At 51.1% G+C, this 15,000-nt stretch overlaps 1 protein-coding gene across 1 annotated transcript in view; it reads right to left on the bottom strand.

Annotated features, from left to right (window-relative positions):
• The window catches only part of tenm4 (teneurin transmembrane protein 4), a 716,895-nt gene that overhangs the window by 364,755 nt on the left and 337,140 nt on the right, over nt 1–15,000 (bottom strand). Inside the window, exons 5-7 of the mRNA XM_064985425.1 lie at nt 4,920–4,994; nt 4,092–4,193; nt 1,090–1,325 (exon numbers count right to left, since the gene is read on the bottom strand). Of these exons, the coding sequence (XP_064841497.1) occupies nt 1,090–1,325; nt 4,092–4,193; nt 4,920–4,994 (413 nt within the window). The remainder of the gene's footprint in view (nt 1–1,089; nt 1,326–4,091; nt 4,194–4,919; nt 4,995–15,000) is intronic.

Raw genomic sequence — 15,000 nt, 5'->3', positions numbered from 1 at the left:
AACCAATGGCTGGGCCTCCCTGAAGCGCTAGACTACACTCCACCACTAACCAATGGCTGGGCGTCCCTGAAGCGCTAGACTACACTCCACCACTAACCAATGGCTGGGCGTCCCTGAAGCGATAGACTACACTCCACCACTAACCAATGGCTGGGCCTCCCTGAAGCGCTAGACAACACTCCACCACTAACCAATGGCTGGGCCTCCCTGAAGCGCTAGACTACACTCCACCACTAACCAATGGCTGGGCCTCCCTGAAGCGCTAGACTACACTCCACCACTAACCAATGGCTGGGCCTCCCTGAAGGGCTAGACTACACTCCACCACTAACCAATGGCTGGGCCTCCCTGAAGCGATAGACTACACTCCACCACTAACCAATGGCTGGGCCTCCCTGAAGCGCTAGACTACACTCCACCACTAACCAATGGCTGGGCCTCCCTGAAGCGCTAGACTACACTCCACCACTAACCAATGGCTGGGCCTCCCTGAAGCGCTAGACTACACTCCACCACTAACCAATGGCTGGGCTTCGCTGAAGCGCTAGACTACATTACAGTATTACTACACCACTGACCAGACTCCATCATCCCTGACCAGACTAATCATCCCTGACCAGACTCCATCATCCCTGACCAGACTCCATCATCCCTGACCAGACTCCATCATCCCTGACCAGACTCCATCATCCCTGACCAGACTCAATCATCTCAGTCTATTGCATGCTAATGTTATTTATGTTTGGTTGAAATTGAAATATTATCTCAGACATTCTGATTTACTCTCGATAAAATCGTATTCATATACTGCTACAGAGAGCAGAGTCCACTCCATTACAGGGACAATAGGGAAAACATAATGGACCACGGCCTTTTGACTGTGGCTGTAGAGAGAGGTGGACACGGGGTGGAAAGGAATGTAGGACACGTGGATAGGGGAAGGGAGAGGTGGGAAGGAAAAGGGAGGTGGATAAGGAGGGGAGAGGAGGCAGGCGAGAGGATGGAGGTGGAGAGGAGGGGACAGGAGTAGAGAGGAGAGGAGTGGAGAGGAGAGGAGAGGAGTGGAGAGGAGAGGAGAGGTTGACTCACCGATGAAGTAGGCAAGCAGGAACACCAGGGTGACGGAGGTGAGGATGGCGCTGAGAGCCGCACATTTCCAGTTGCAGTGCTTGTAGGGCTTCTTCAGGCCGAACGCCGGTCTGGAGAAGGTGTTTCTGGGTAACGGTCGAGGTGGCGGGGAGTAGACCGTGCTGGAGGTCAAAGGGTAACCCGGTGACGTCGTACAATACATTGGAGACGTCCCCCCTGGCTTAAACAGGAAGTGCCTACAGAAAGGAGACAGTCTCTCAGAGTCGCTGTTCTTCCTACCTGTTCCAGAGGACTAACTTTACATCTGTGTGTGTAGCTCTGTCCTCTCAAATGGCAACATATTGCCTCTATAGAGCAGTTCTTTAGACCAGGGCACATTGATGTCAATGGGAAATTTGCACTAAAACCATGAGTTATACACACAGACGTGAAGATAGGATTCATCCCAGGGAAAGACATTTTATACCATCCTTACGTAACATTATATGACATAATTATCAAACCCAGGAAATGAAGTGGAAGTCCCTTTTTTTACTGGTCAGTAACTCTTTCTGCTGTTGCCATAGCCACTCGGCGGCTAGGTTACCAAGAACGCTCGGGAAAACGCTCCGAACAGAGCGAGGGGTTTTGTCCAATCGAAACCGGGGATCAATATAAAATGTAATTTACAGCACTAGTGCCTGCAGCGGCCTCCTGTTCATTCATGACCCTGGCGTAATTCACTCTCCATGTGTCAGAGGATCACTCCATAGGGTAGCACAGTACACTCTGTGTCCCAAATTATACCCTATTCCCATATGCAGTGCACTACTTTAGACCCCCGGGGGGCGCCCATAGAGCTCTGGTCAGAAGTAGTACAGTATAAAGGGAATAAGGCTGTAATTTGGGACGGAGACTGCTGTATGAATATATAGTCTGCAGAAGCTGAGGATAATGCATAGGAGCAGCCGGGATGTGTTCGTTCGTCGCGGGTTTCTTCTTGGTACGGTGCTCTACACCCAGCGGCCTTACGACCATCACAGAGGCGGTTTGGCATGTTTACGGGGCGTTACCAGAAGAGATGATGACATGTTTACGGGGCGTTACCAGAAGAGATGGTAACATGTTTACGGGGCGTTACCAGAAGAGATGATGACATGTTTACGGGGCGTTACCAGAAGAGATGATGACATGTTTACGGGGCGTTACCAGAAGAGATGGTGACTTGTTTACGGGGCGTTACCAGAAGAGACGGTGACATGTTTACGGGGCGTTACCAGAAGAGATGGTGACATGTTTACGGGGCGTTACCAGAAGAGACGGTGACATGTTTACGGGGCGTTACCAGAAGAGACGGTGACATGTTTACGGGGCGTTACCAGAAGAGACGGTGACATGTTTACGGGCGTTACCAGAAGAGATGATGACATGTTTACGGGCGTTACCAGAAGAGATGGTGACATGTTTACGGGCGTTACCAGAAGAGATGGTGACATGTTTACGGGCGTTACCAGAAGAGATGGTGACATGTTTACGGGCGTTACCAGAAGAGATGGTGACATGTTTACGGGGCGTTACCAGAAGAGATGATGACATGTTTATGGGGCGTTACCAGAAGAGATGGTGACATGTTTACGGGGCGTTACCAGAAGAGATGATGACATGTTTACGGGGCGTTACCAGAAGAGATGGTGACATGTTTACGGGGCATTACCAGAAGAGATGGTGACATGTTTACGGGCGTTACCAGAAGAGATGATGACATGTTTACGGGCGTTACCAGAAGAGATGGTGACATGTTTACGGGGCGTTACCAGAAGAGATGGTGACATGTTTACGGGCGTTACCAGAAGAGATGCTGACATGTTTACGGGCGTTACCAGAAGAGATGGTGACATGTTTACGGGCGTTACCAGAAGAGACGCTGACATGTTTACGGGGCGTTACCAGAAGAGACGGTGACATGTTTACGGGCGTTACCAGAAGAGATGGTGACATGTTTACGGGCGTTACCAGAAGAGATGGTGACATGTTTACGGGCGTTACCAGAAGAGATGGTGACATGTTTACGGGCGTTACCAGAAGAGATGGTGACATGTTTACGGGCGTTACCAGAAGAGATGGTGACATGTTTACGGGGCGTTACCAGAAGAGATGGTGACATGTTTACGGGCGTTACCAGAAGAGATGGTGACATGTTTACGGGCGTTACCAGAAGAGATGGTGACATGTTTACGGGGCGTTACCAGAAGAGATGGTGACATGTTTACGGGCGTTACCAGAAGAGATGATGACATGTTTACGGGGCGTTACCAGAAGAGATGGTGACATGTTTACGGGGCGTTACCAGAAGAGATGGTGACATGTTTACGGGGCGTTACCAGAAGAGATGGTGACATGTTTACGGGGCGTTACCAGAAGAGATGGTGACATGTTTACGGGCGTTACCAGAAGAGATGCTGACATGTTTACGGGCGTTACCAGAAGAGATGCTGACATGTTTACGGGGCGTTACCAGAAGAGATGGTGACATGTTTACGGGGCGTTACCAGAAGAGATGGTGACATGTTTACGGGGCGTTACCAGAAGAGATGGTGACATGTTTACGGGGCGTTACCAGAAGAGATGGTGACATGTTTACGGGGCGTTACCAGAAGAGATGATGTAAATGGTATTATTGTATGAAGTCACTGGAACCACGTTTTATGGAACAGACGTTCGCCAGACGTTCGCCAGACGTTCGCCAGACGTTCGCCGTTTGAAAGCAACCCGATCACATCGCGTGAAGTGTATTTGTCGCGTTAGTCACGTTAATATCATCCCAACGTAACTCGCAACGTCAGTGTCTGAGACCAAATTGAGTTAGGCGTTAAATGATTAGCAGTGGCTCTACATTCAAGGCGGTTGACGGTGACGTTATGACGTACAAAGTGTCGTGTGCAAAGCCCGATCAAGCTCCAACTGTAATCGTCGTGGTGACGCAGCCAGACGGAGCACGGGATAGTGAGCGCCATGCAACATACCCGTCGTTGTACGGGGCAGCCTCCCTGCGTTCGGGACCCAGAATGTCCATCTCTATAGGGTAGTCCTGTAAAGTCTCTAGGAATGCCTGCTTTGCTACGTTTCTACACATCAGGACATGGAGACATGGAGATGAAGCAGATATGAGTGAGACGTGAACAAACATGCGTTCCATACCGAAATACAGATGCAAGACAACAAGAATGTGATCACCAAACAACAACAAGCAAACAACAACCAACAACAAAAGGAGATATCCAGATAGACAGAGTCGCAAAGACAACATGATCAAAAACCCTTATGGAACTATTCTAGTGTAGGTGTTGTTAGAACGTCTAGAGAATGTCTAGAGAATGCCTTGAATGTCTAGATAACATCTAGAGAACGTCTAGAGAATGCCTAGAGAGCGTCTAGAAAGTGTCTAGAGAACATCTAGAGAACGTCTAGAGAATGCCTAGAGAGGGTCTAGAGAATGTCTAGAGAGTGTCTAGAGAACGTCTAGAGAACTTCTAGAGAACGTCTAGAGAATGCCTAGAGAGGGTCTAGAGAATGTCTAGAGAGTGTCTAGAGAACGTCTAGAGAACATCTATAGAGTGTCTAGAGAACGTCTAGAGAATGTCCAGATAACATCTAGAGAGCGTCTAGAGAAGGTCTAGAGTGTCTAGAGAACATCTAGAGAATGTCTAGAGAGTGTCTAGAGAGTGTCTAGAGAATGTCTAGAGAGTGTCTAGAGAATGTCTAGAGAACGTCTAGAGAACGTCCAGATAACATCTAGAGAGCGTCTAGAGAACGTCTCCTTCCCTCCGACTCCCCCTGGGGAATCTTCATACCTGGTATTGTACGAGCCCTGCCCTTCTCTGCACGCGTCCTGTTCTTCTCTGATAAACATTAGAGTATTCTGGCTCCTTCATGGGGCCGAGGAGGTGAGAAGAAACACAATGTCAGGACTTAGTATTACTGTAATAATCTCCAACATACTATAACATAACACTTCATCACTTTATAATGCCTGTTCTGTACATTTCATTCATAATAGTGTGTTATAGTCGACACCTTCCTTGCTGACATTAAAAGAGAATGGCTAGCTCAACAAATATGTGTGTTCTATTCAGAGTCACGTAACACATCCTGAAATAATGTGATTGGTTGGCTCCCTGCACCATAGAGAGTAGACCATGGTTCCATAAGGGAATACTGTAGGTACAAGGCAGATGGAAGAAATGAACCATCCACATGCAACGTCACGGTGCAGGGCAGGTTGAGACTGGGGTTGAGACTGGGGTTGAGACTGGAGCTGAGACTGGAGCTGGGACTGAGGCTGAGACTGAAGCTGAGACTGAAGCTGAGACCGGGGCTGAGACTGAAGCTGAGACTGAAGCTGAGACCGGGGTTGAGACTGAAGCTGAGACTGGAACTGAGATTGGAGCTGAGACTGGAGCTGAGACTGGAGCTGAGACTATTTGAGACTGTATTTGAAACTGGAGCTGAGACTGTATTTGAGACTGGAGCTGAGACTGAAGCTGAAACTGAAGCTGAGACCGGGGTTGAGACTGGAGCTGAGACTGGAGCTGAGACTGGAGCTGAGACTGTATTTGAGATTGGAGCTGAGACTGGAGCTGAGACTGGAGCTGAGACTGGAGCTGAGACTATTTGAGACTGTATTTGAAACTGGAGCTGAGACTGAAGCTGAAACTGAAGCTGAGACCGGGGTTGAGACTGGAGCTGAGACTGGAGCTGAGACTGGAGCTGGGACTGGAGCTGAGACTGTATTTGAGACTGGAGCTGAGACTGGAGTTGAGCCTGTATTTGAGACTGGAGCTGAGACTGGAGTTGAGACTGGAGCTGGGACTGGAGCTGAGACGGGAGCTGAGACTGGAGCTGAGACTGTATTTGAGACTGGAGCTGAGACTGGAGTTGAGCCTGTATTTGAGACTGGAGCTGAGACTGGAGCTGAGACTGGAGTTGAGACTGTATTTGAGACTGTATTTGAGACTGGAGCTGAGACTGGAACTGAGACTAGAGCTGAGACTAGAGCTGAGACTGAAGCTGAGACTGGAGCTGAGACTGGAGGTGAGACTGGAGCTGAGACTGTATTTTAGACTGGAGCTGAGACTGGAGCTGAGACTGGAGCTGAGACTGGAGCTGAGACTGGAGCTGAGACTGGAGCTGAGAATGGAGCTGAGACTGGAGGTGAGACTGTATTTTAGACTGGAGCTGAGACTGGAGCTGAGACGGGAGCTGAGACGGGAGCTGAGACTGGAGCTGAGACTGTATTTGAGACTGGAGCTGAGACTGGAGCTGAGACTGGAGCTGAGACTGGAGCTGAGACTGGAGCTGAGACTGGAGCTGAGACTGGAGCTGAGACGGGAGCTGAGACTGTATTTGAGACTGTATTTGAGACTGGAGCTGAGACTGGAGTTGAGACTGTATTTGAGACTGTATTTGAGACTGGAGCTGAGACTGGAACTGAGACTAGAGCTGAGACTAGAGCTGAGACTGGAGCTGAGACTGAAGCTCAGACTGGAGCTGAGACTGGAGCTGAGACTGTATTTTAGACTGGAGCTGAGACTGGAGCTGAGACTGTATTTTAGACTGGAGCTGAGACTGGAGCTGAGAGTTGAGACTGGAGCTGAGACTGGAGCTGAGACTGGAGGTGAGACTGGAGGTGAGACTGGAGCTGAGACTGGAACTGAGACTGGAGCTGAGACTGGAGCTGAGACTGGAGCTGAGACTGGAGGTGAGACTGGAGCTGAGACTGGAGCTGAGACTGGAACTGAGGCTGGAGCTGAGACTGAGGCTGAGACTGAGGCTGAGACTGAGGCTGAGACTGGAGCTGAGACTGGAGCTGAGACTGGAGCTGAGACTGAAGCTCAGACTGGAGCTGAGACTGGAGGTGAGACTGGAGCTGAGACTGTATTTTAGACTGGAGCTGAGACTGGAGCTGAGACTGGAGCTGAGACTGGAGGTGAGACTGGAGGTGAGACTGGAACTGAGACTGGAGCTGAGACTGGAGCTGAGACTGGAGCTGAGACTGGAGCTGAGACTGGAGCTGAGACTGGAGCTGAGACTGGAACTGAGACTGGAGCTGAGACTGGAGCTGAGACTGGAGCTGAGACTGGAGCTGAGACTGTATTTGAGATTGGAGCTGAGACTGGAGCTGAGACTGGAGCTGAGACTGGAGCTGAGACTATTTGAGACTGTATTTGAAACTGGAGCTGAGACTGTATTTGAGACTGGAGCTGAGACTGAAGCTGAAACTGAAGCTGAGACCGGGGTTGAGACTGGAGCTGAGACTGGAGCTGAGACTGGAGCTGGGACTGGAGCTGAGACTGTATTCGAGACTGGAGCTGAGACTGGAGTTGAGCCTGTATTTGAGACTGGAGCTGAGACTGGAGTTGAGACTGGAGCTGGGACTGGAGCTGAGACGGGAGCTGAGACTGGAGCTGAGACTGTATTTGAGACTGGAGCTGAGACTGGAGTTGAGCCTGTATTTGAGACTGGAGCTGAGACTGGAGTTGAGACTGTATTTGAGACTGTATTTGAGACTGGAGCTGAGACTGGAACTGAGACTAGAGCTGAGACTAGAGCTGAGACTGAAGCTGAGACTGGAGCTGAGACTGGAGGTGAGACTGGAGTTGAGACTGGAGCTGAGACTGGAGCTGAGACTGGAACTGAGAATGGAGCTGAGACTGGAGGTGAGACTGTATTTTAGACTGGAGCTGAGACTGGAGCTGAGACTGGAGCTGAGACGGGAGCTGAGACTGGAGCTGAGACTGTATTTGAGACTGGAGCTGAGACTGGAGCTGAGACTGGAGCTGAGACTGGAGCTGAGACTGGAGCTGAGACGGGAGCTGAGACTAGAGCTGAGACTGTATTTTAGACTGGAGCTGAGACTGGAGCTGAGACTGGAGTTGAGACTGGAGCTGAGACTGGAGCTGAGACTGGAACTGAGAATGGAGCTGAGACTGGAGGTGAGACTGTATTTTAGACTGGAGCTGAGACTGGAGCTGAGACTGGAGCTGAGACGGGAGCTGAGACTGGAGCTGAGACTGTATTTGAGACTGGAGCTGAGACTGGAGCTGAGACTGGAGCTGAGACTGGAGCTGAGACTGGAGCTGAGACGGGAGCTGAGACTGGAGCTGAGACTGTATTTGAGACTGGAGCTGAGACTGGAGCTGAGACTGGAGTTGAGACTGTATTTGAGACTGTATTTGAGACTGGAGCTGAGACTGGAACTGAGACTAGAGCTGAGACTAGAGCTGAGACTGGAGCTGAGACTGAAGCTGAGACTGGAGCTGAGACTGTATTTTAGACTGGAGCTGAGACTGGAGCTGAGACTGGAGTTGAGACTGGAGCTGAGACTGGAGCTGAGACTGGAGGTGAGACTGGAGGTGAGACTGGAGCTGAGACTGGAACTGAGACTGGAGCTGAGACTGGAGCTGAGACTGGAGCTGAGACTGGAGCTGAGACTGGAGCTGAGACTGGAGCTGAGACTGGAGCTGAGACTGGAACTGAGACTGGAGCTGAGACTGAGGCTGAGACTGAGGCTGAGACTGGAACTGGGACTGGAGCTGAGACTGGAACTGAGACTGGAGCTGGGACTGGAACTGAGACTGGAGCTGAGACTGTATTTGAGACTGGAGCTGAGACTGGAGCTGAGACTGGAGCTGAGACTGGAGCTGAGACTGTATTTGAGATTGGAGCTGAGACTGGAGCTGAGACTGGAGCTGAGACTGGAGCTGAGACTATTTGAGACTGTATTTGAAACTGGAGCTGAGACTGTATTTGAGACTGGAGCTGAGACTGAAGCTGAAACTGAAGCTGAGACCGGGGTTGAGACTGGAGCTGAGACTGGAGCTGAGACTGGAGCTGGGACTGGAGCTGAGACTGTATTTGAGACTGGAGCTGAGACTGGAGTTGAGCCTGTATTTGAGACTGGAGCTGAGACTGGAGTTGAGACTGGAGCTGGGACTGGAGCTGAGACTGGAGCTGAGACTGTATTTGAGACTGGAGCTGAGACTGGAGTTGAGCCTGTATTTGAGACTGGAGCTGAGACTGGAGCTGAGACTGTATTTGAGACTGTATTTGAGACTGTATTTGAGACTGGAGCTGAGACTGGAACTGAGACTAGAGCTGAGACTAGAGCTGAGACTGAAGCTGAGACTGGAGCTGAGACTGGAGGTGAGACTGGAGCTGAGACTGTATTTTAGACTGGAGCTGAGACTGGAGCTGAGCCTGGAGTTGAGACTGGAGCTGAGACTGGAGCTGAGACTGGAGCTGAGAATGGAGCTGAGACTGGAGGTGAGACTGTATTTTAGACTGTATTTTAGACTGGAGCTGAGACTGGAGCTGAGACTGGAGCTGAGACGGGAGCTGAGACGGGAGCTGAGACTGGAGCTGAGACTGTATTTGAGACTGGAGCTGAGACTGGAGCTGAGACTGGAGTTGAGACTGGAGCTGAGACTGGAGCTGAGACGGGAGCTGAGACTGGAGCTGAGACTGTATTTGAGACTGGAGCTGAGACTGGAGCTGAGACTGGAGTTGAGACTGTATTTGAGACTGTATTTGAGACTGGAGCTGAGACTGGAACTGAGACTAGAGCTGAGACTAGAGCTGAGACTGGAGCTGAGACTGAAGCTGAGACTGGAGCTGAGACTGGAGGTGAGACTGGAGCTGAGACTGTATTTTAGACTGGAGCTGAGACTGGAGCTGAGACTGGAGTTGAGACTGGAGCTGAGACTGGAGCTGAGACTGGAGGTGAGACTGGAGGTGAGACTGGAGCTGAGACTGGAACTGAGACTGGAGCTGAGACTGGAGCTGAGACTGGAGCTGAGACTGGAGGTGAGACTGGAGCTGAGACTGGAGCTGAGACTGGAGCTGAGACTGGAACTGAGACTGGAGCTGAGACTGAGGCTGAGACTGAGGCTGAGACTGAGGCTGAGACTGGAACTGAGACTGGAGCTGAGACTGGAACTGAGACTGGAGCTGGGACTGGAACTGAGACTGGAGCTGAGACTGTATTTGAGACTGGAGCTGAGACTGGAGCTGAGACTGTATTTGAGACTGGATCTGAGACTGGAGCTGAGACTCTATTTGAGACTGGAGCTGAGGCTGGAGCTGAGACTGGAGCTGAGACGGGAGCTGAGACTGGAGCTGAGACTGGAGGTGAGACTGGAGCTGAGACTGGAGCTGAGACTGGAGCTGAGACTGGAGCTGAGACTGGAGCTGAGACTGGAGGTGAGACTGGAGCTGAGACTGAGACTGAGGCTGAGACTGAGGCTGAGACTGTATTTGAGACTGGAGCTGAGACTGGAGCTGAGACTGGAGCTGAGACTATTTGAGACTGTATTTGAGACTGGAGCTGAGACTGGAGCTGAGACTGTATTTGAGACTGAAGCTGAGGCTGAAGCTGAGACCGGGGTTGAGACTGAAGCTGAGACTGAAGCTGAGACCGGGGTTGAGACTGAAGCTGAGACTGGAGCTGAGACTGGAGGTGAGACTGGAGCTGAGACTGTATTTTAGACTGGAGCTGAGACTGGAGCTGAGACTGGAGCTGAGACGGGAGCTGAGACTGGAGGTGAGACTGGAGCTGAGACTGTATTTTAGACTGGAGCTGAGACTGGAGCTGAGACTGGAGCTGAGACTGGAGCTGAGACTGGAGCTGAGAATGGAGCTGAGACTGGAGCTAAGACTGGAACTGAGACTGGAGCTGAGACTGGAACTGAGACTGGAGCTGAGACTGAAGCTGAGACTGGAGCTGAGACTGGAGTTGAGACTGGAGTTGAGACTGTATTTGAGACTGGAGTTGAGACTGGAGTTGAGACTGGAGTTGAGACTGGAGTTGAGACTGTATTTGAGACTGTATTTGAGACTGGAGCTGAGACTGGAACTGAGACTAGAGCTGAGACTAGAGCTGAGACTGGAGCTGAGACTGACGCTGAGACTGGAGCTGAGACTGGAGGTGAGACTGGAGCTGAGACTGTATTTTAGACTGGAGCTGAGACTGGAGCTGAGACTGGAGTTGAGACTGGAGCTGAGACTGGAGCTGAGACTGGAGCTGAGACTGGAGCTGAGACTGGAGCTGAGACTGGAGCTGAGACTGGAGGTGAGACTGAGGCTGAGACTGGAACTGAGACTGGAGCTGAGACTGGAGCTGGGACAGGAGCTGAGACTGGAGCTGAGACTGGAGCTGAGACTGAAGCTGAGACTGGAGCTGAGACTGGAGCTGAGACTGAGGCTGAGACTGAGACTGAGACTGAGGCTGAGACTGAGGCTGAGACTGGAACTGAGACTGGAACTGAGACTGGAGCTGGGACTGGAGCTGAGACTGGAGCTGAGACTGTATTTGAGACTGGAGCTGAGACTGGAGCTGAGACTGTATTTGAGACTGGAGCTGAGACTGTATTTGAGACTGTATTTGAGACTGGAGCTGAGACTGGAGCTGAGACTGGAGCTGAGACTGGAGCTGAGACTATTTGAGACTGTATTTGAGACTGGAGCTGAGACTGGAGCTGAGACTGTATTTGAGACTGAAGCTGAGACCGGGGTTGAGACTGAAGCTGAGACTGAAGCTGAGACCGGGGTTGAGACTGGAGCTGAGACTGGAGCTGAGACTGGAGCTGAGACTGGAGCTGAGACTGGAGGTGAGACTGGAGCTGAGACTGTATTTTAGACTGGAGCTGAGACTGGAGCTGAGACTGGAGTTGAGACTGGAGCTGAGACTGGAGCTGAGACTGGAGCTGAGACTGGAGCTGAGACTGGAACTGAGACTGGAACTGAGACTGGAACTGAGACTGGAGCTGAGACTGGAGCTGAGACTGTATTTGAGACTGTATTTGAGACTGGAGCTGAGACTGGAGTTGAGACTGGAGTTGAGACTGGAGTTGAGACTGTATTTGAGACTGGAGCTGAGACTGGAACTGAGACTAGAGCTGAGACTGGAGCTGAGACTGGAGCTGAGACTGAAGCTGAGACTGGAGCTGAGACTGGAGGTGAGACTGGAGCTGAGACTGTATTTTAGACTGGAGCTGAGACTGGAGCTGAGACTGGAGTTGAGACTGGAGCTGAGACTGGAGCTGAGACTGGAGCTGAGAATGGAGCTGAGACTGGAGGTGAGACTGAGGCTGAGACTGGAACTGAGACTGGAGCTGAGACTGGAACTGAGACTGGAGCTGGGACAGGAGCTGAGACTGGAGCTGAGACTGAAGCTGAGACTGAAGCTGAGACTGGAGCTGAGACTGGAGCTGAGACTGAGGCTGAGACTGAGGCTGAGACTGAGGCTGAGACTGGAACTGAGACTGGAGCTGAGACTGGAGCTGGGACTGGAGCTGAGACTGGAGCTGAGACTGTATTTGAGACTGGAGCTGAGACTGTATTTGAGACTGGAGCTGAGACTGGAGCTGAGACTGGAGCTGAGACTATTTGAGACTGTATTTGAGACTGGAGCTGAGACTGGAGCTGAGACTGTATTTGAGACTGAAGCTGAGGCTGAAGCTGAGACCGGGGTTGAGACTGAAGCTGAGACTGAAGCTGAGACCGGGGTTGAGACTGGAGCTGAGACTGGAGCTGAGACTGGAGCTGAGACTGGAGGTGAGACTGGAGCTGAGACTGTATTTTAGACTGGAGCGGAGACTGGAACTGAGACTGTATTTGAGACTGGAGCTGAGACTGTATTTGAGACTGGAGCTGAGACTGGAGCTGAGACTGGAGCTGAGACTGGAGCTGAGACTGGAGCTGAGACTGTATTTGAGACTGGAGCTGAGACTGGAGCTGAGACTGGAGCTGAGACTGGAGCTGAGACGGGAGCTGAGACTGGAGCTGAGACGGGAGCTGAGACTGGAGCTGAGACTGGAGCTGAGACTGAAGCTGAGACTGGAGCTGAGACTGGAGGTGAGACTGGAGCTGAGACTGGAGCTGAGACTGTATTTTAGACTGGAGCTGAGACTGGAGCTGAGACTGGAGTTGAGACTGGAGCTGAGACTGGAGCTGAGAATGGAGCTGAGACTGGAGCTGAGACTGGAGCTGAGACTGGAACTGAGACTGGAACTGAGACTGGAGCTGAGACTGAAGCTGAGACTGGAGCTGAGACTGTATTTGAGACTGTATTTGAGACTGGAGCTGAGACTGGAGCTGAGACTGGAGCTGAGACTGGAGTTGAGACTGGAGTTGAGACTGTATTTGAGACTGGAACTGAGACTAGAGCTGAGACTAGAGCTGAGACTGGAGCTGAGACTGAAGCTGAGACTGGAGCTGAGACTGGAGGTGAGACTGGAGCTGAGACTGTATTTTAGACTGGAGCTGAGACTGGAGCTGAGACTGGAGTTGAGACTGGAGCTGAGACTGGAGCTGAGACTGGAGCTGAGACTGGAGGTGAGACTGAGGCTGAGACTGGAGCTGAGACTGGAGCTGAGACTGGAACTGGGACAGGAGCTGAGACTGGAGCTGAGACTGGAGCTGAGACTGAAGCTGAGACTGAAGCTGAGACTGGAGCTGAGACTGGAGCTGAGACTGGAGCTGAGACTGGAGCTGAGACTGTATTTGAGACTGGAGCTGAGACTGTATTTGAGACTGGAGCTGAGACTGTATTTGAGACTGGAGCTGAGACTATTTGAGACTGTATTTGAGACTGGAGCTGAGACTGGAGCTGAGACTGTATTTGAGACTGGAGCTGAGACTGTATTTGAGACTGGAGCTGAGACTGGAGCTGAGACTGGAGCTGAGACTATTTGAGACTGTATTTGAGACTGGAGCTGAGACTGGAGCTGAGACTGTATTTGAGACTGAAGCTGAGGCTGAAGCTGAGACCGGGGTTGAGACTGAAGCTGAGACTGAAGCTGAGACCGGGGTTGAGACTGGAGCTGAGACTGGAGCTGAGACTGGAGGTGAGACTGGAGCTGAGACAGGAGCTGAGACTGTATTTGAGACTGAAGCTGAGACTGGAGTTGAGACTGGAGCTGAGACTGTATTTGAGACTGTATTTGAGACTGGAGCTGAGGCTGGAACTGAGACTGTATTTGAGACTGGAGCTGAGACTGGAGCTGAGACTGGAGCTGAGACTGTATTTGAGACTGTATTTGAGACTGGAGGTGAGACTGGAGCTGAGACTGTATTTTAGACTGGAGCTGAGACTGGAGTTGAGACTGGAGCTGAGACTGTATTTGAGACTGTATTTGAGACTGGAGGTGAGACTGGAGCTGAGACTGTATTTTAGACTGGAGCTGAGACTGGAGTTGAGACTGGAGTTGAGACTGGAGCTGAGACTGTATTTGAGACTGTATTTGAGACTGTATTTGAGACTGGAACTGAGACTGTATTTGAGACTGGAGCTGAGACTGTATTTTAGACTGGAGCTGAGACTGGAGTTGAGACTGGAGCTGAGACTGTATTTGAGACTGTATTTGAGACTGTATTTGAGACTGGAACTGAGACTGTATTTGAGACTGGAGCTGAGACTGGAGCTGAGACTGGAGCTGAGACTGTATTTTAGACTGGAGCTGAGACTGGAGTTGAGACTGGAGTTGAGACTGGAGCTGAGACTGTATTTGAGACTGTATTTGAGACTGGAGCTGAGGCTGGAACTGAGACTGTATTTGAGACTGTATTTGAGACTGGAGCTGAGACTGGAGCTGAGACTGTATTTTAGACTGGAGCTGAGACTGGAGCTGAGACTGGAGCTGAGACTATTTGAAACTGGAGTTGAGACTGGAGCTGAGACTGTATTTGAGACTGAAGCTGAGACAGGAGCTGAGACTGTATTTGAGACTGAAGCTGAGACTGAAGCTGAGACCGGGGTTGAGACTGAAGCTGAGACTGGAGCTGAGACTGGAGCTGAGACTGGAGCTGAGACTGGAGCTGAGACTGGAGCTGAGACTGGAGCTGAGAATGTATTTTAGACTGGAGCTGAGACTGGAG

This window comes from Oncorhynchus masou, chromosome 13 (genome assembly GCF_036934945.1).
Source record: "Oncorhynchus masou masou isolate Uvic2021 chromosome 13, UVic_Omas_1.1, whole genome shotgun sequence".
NCBI lineage: Eukaryota > Metazoa > Chordata > Actinopteri > Salmoniformes > Salmonidae > Oncorhynchus > Oncorhynchus masou.
The sequence above is the reverse complement of the archived record's forward strand: the minus strand, read 5'-3'. Positions and strand labels throughout refer to the sequence as shown.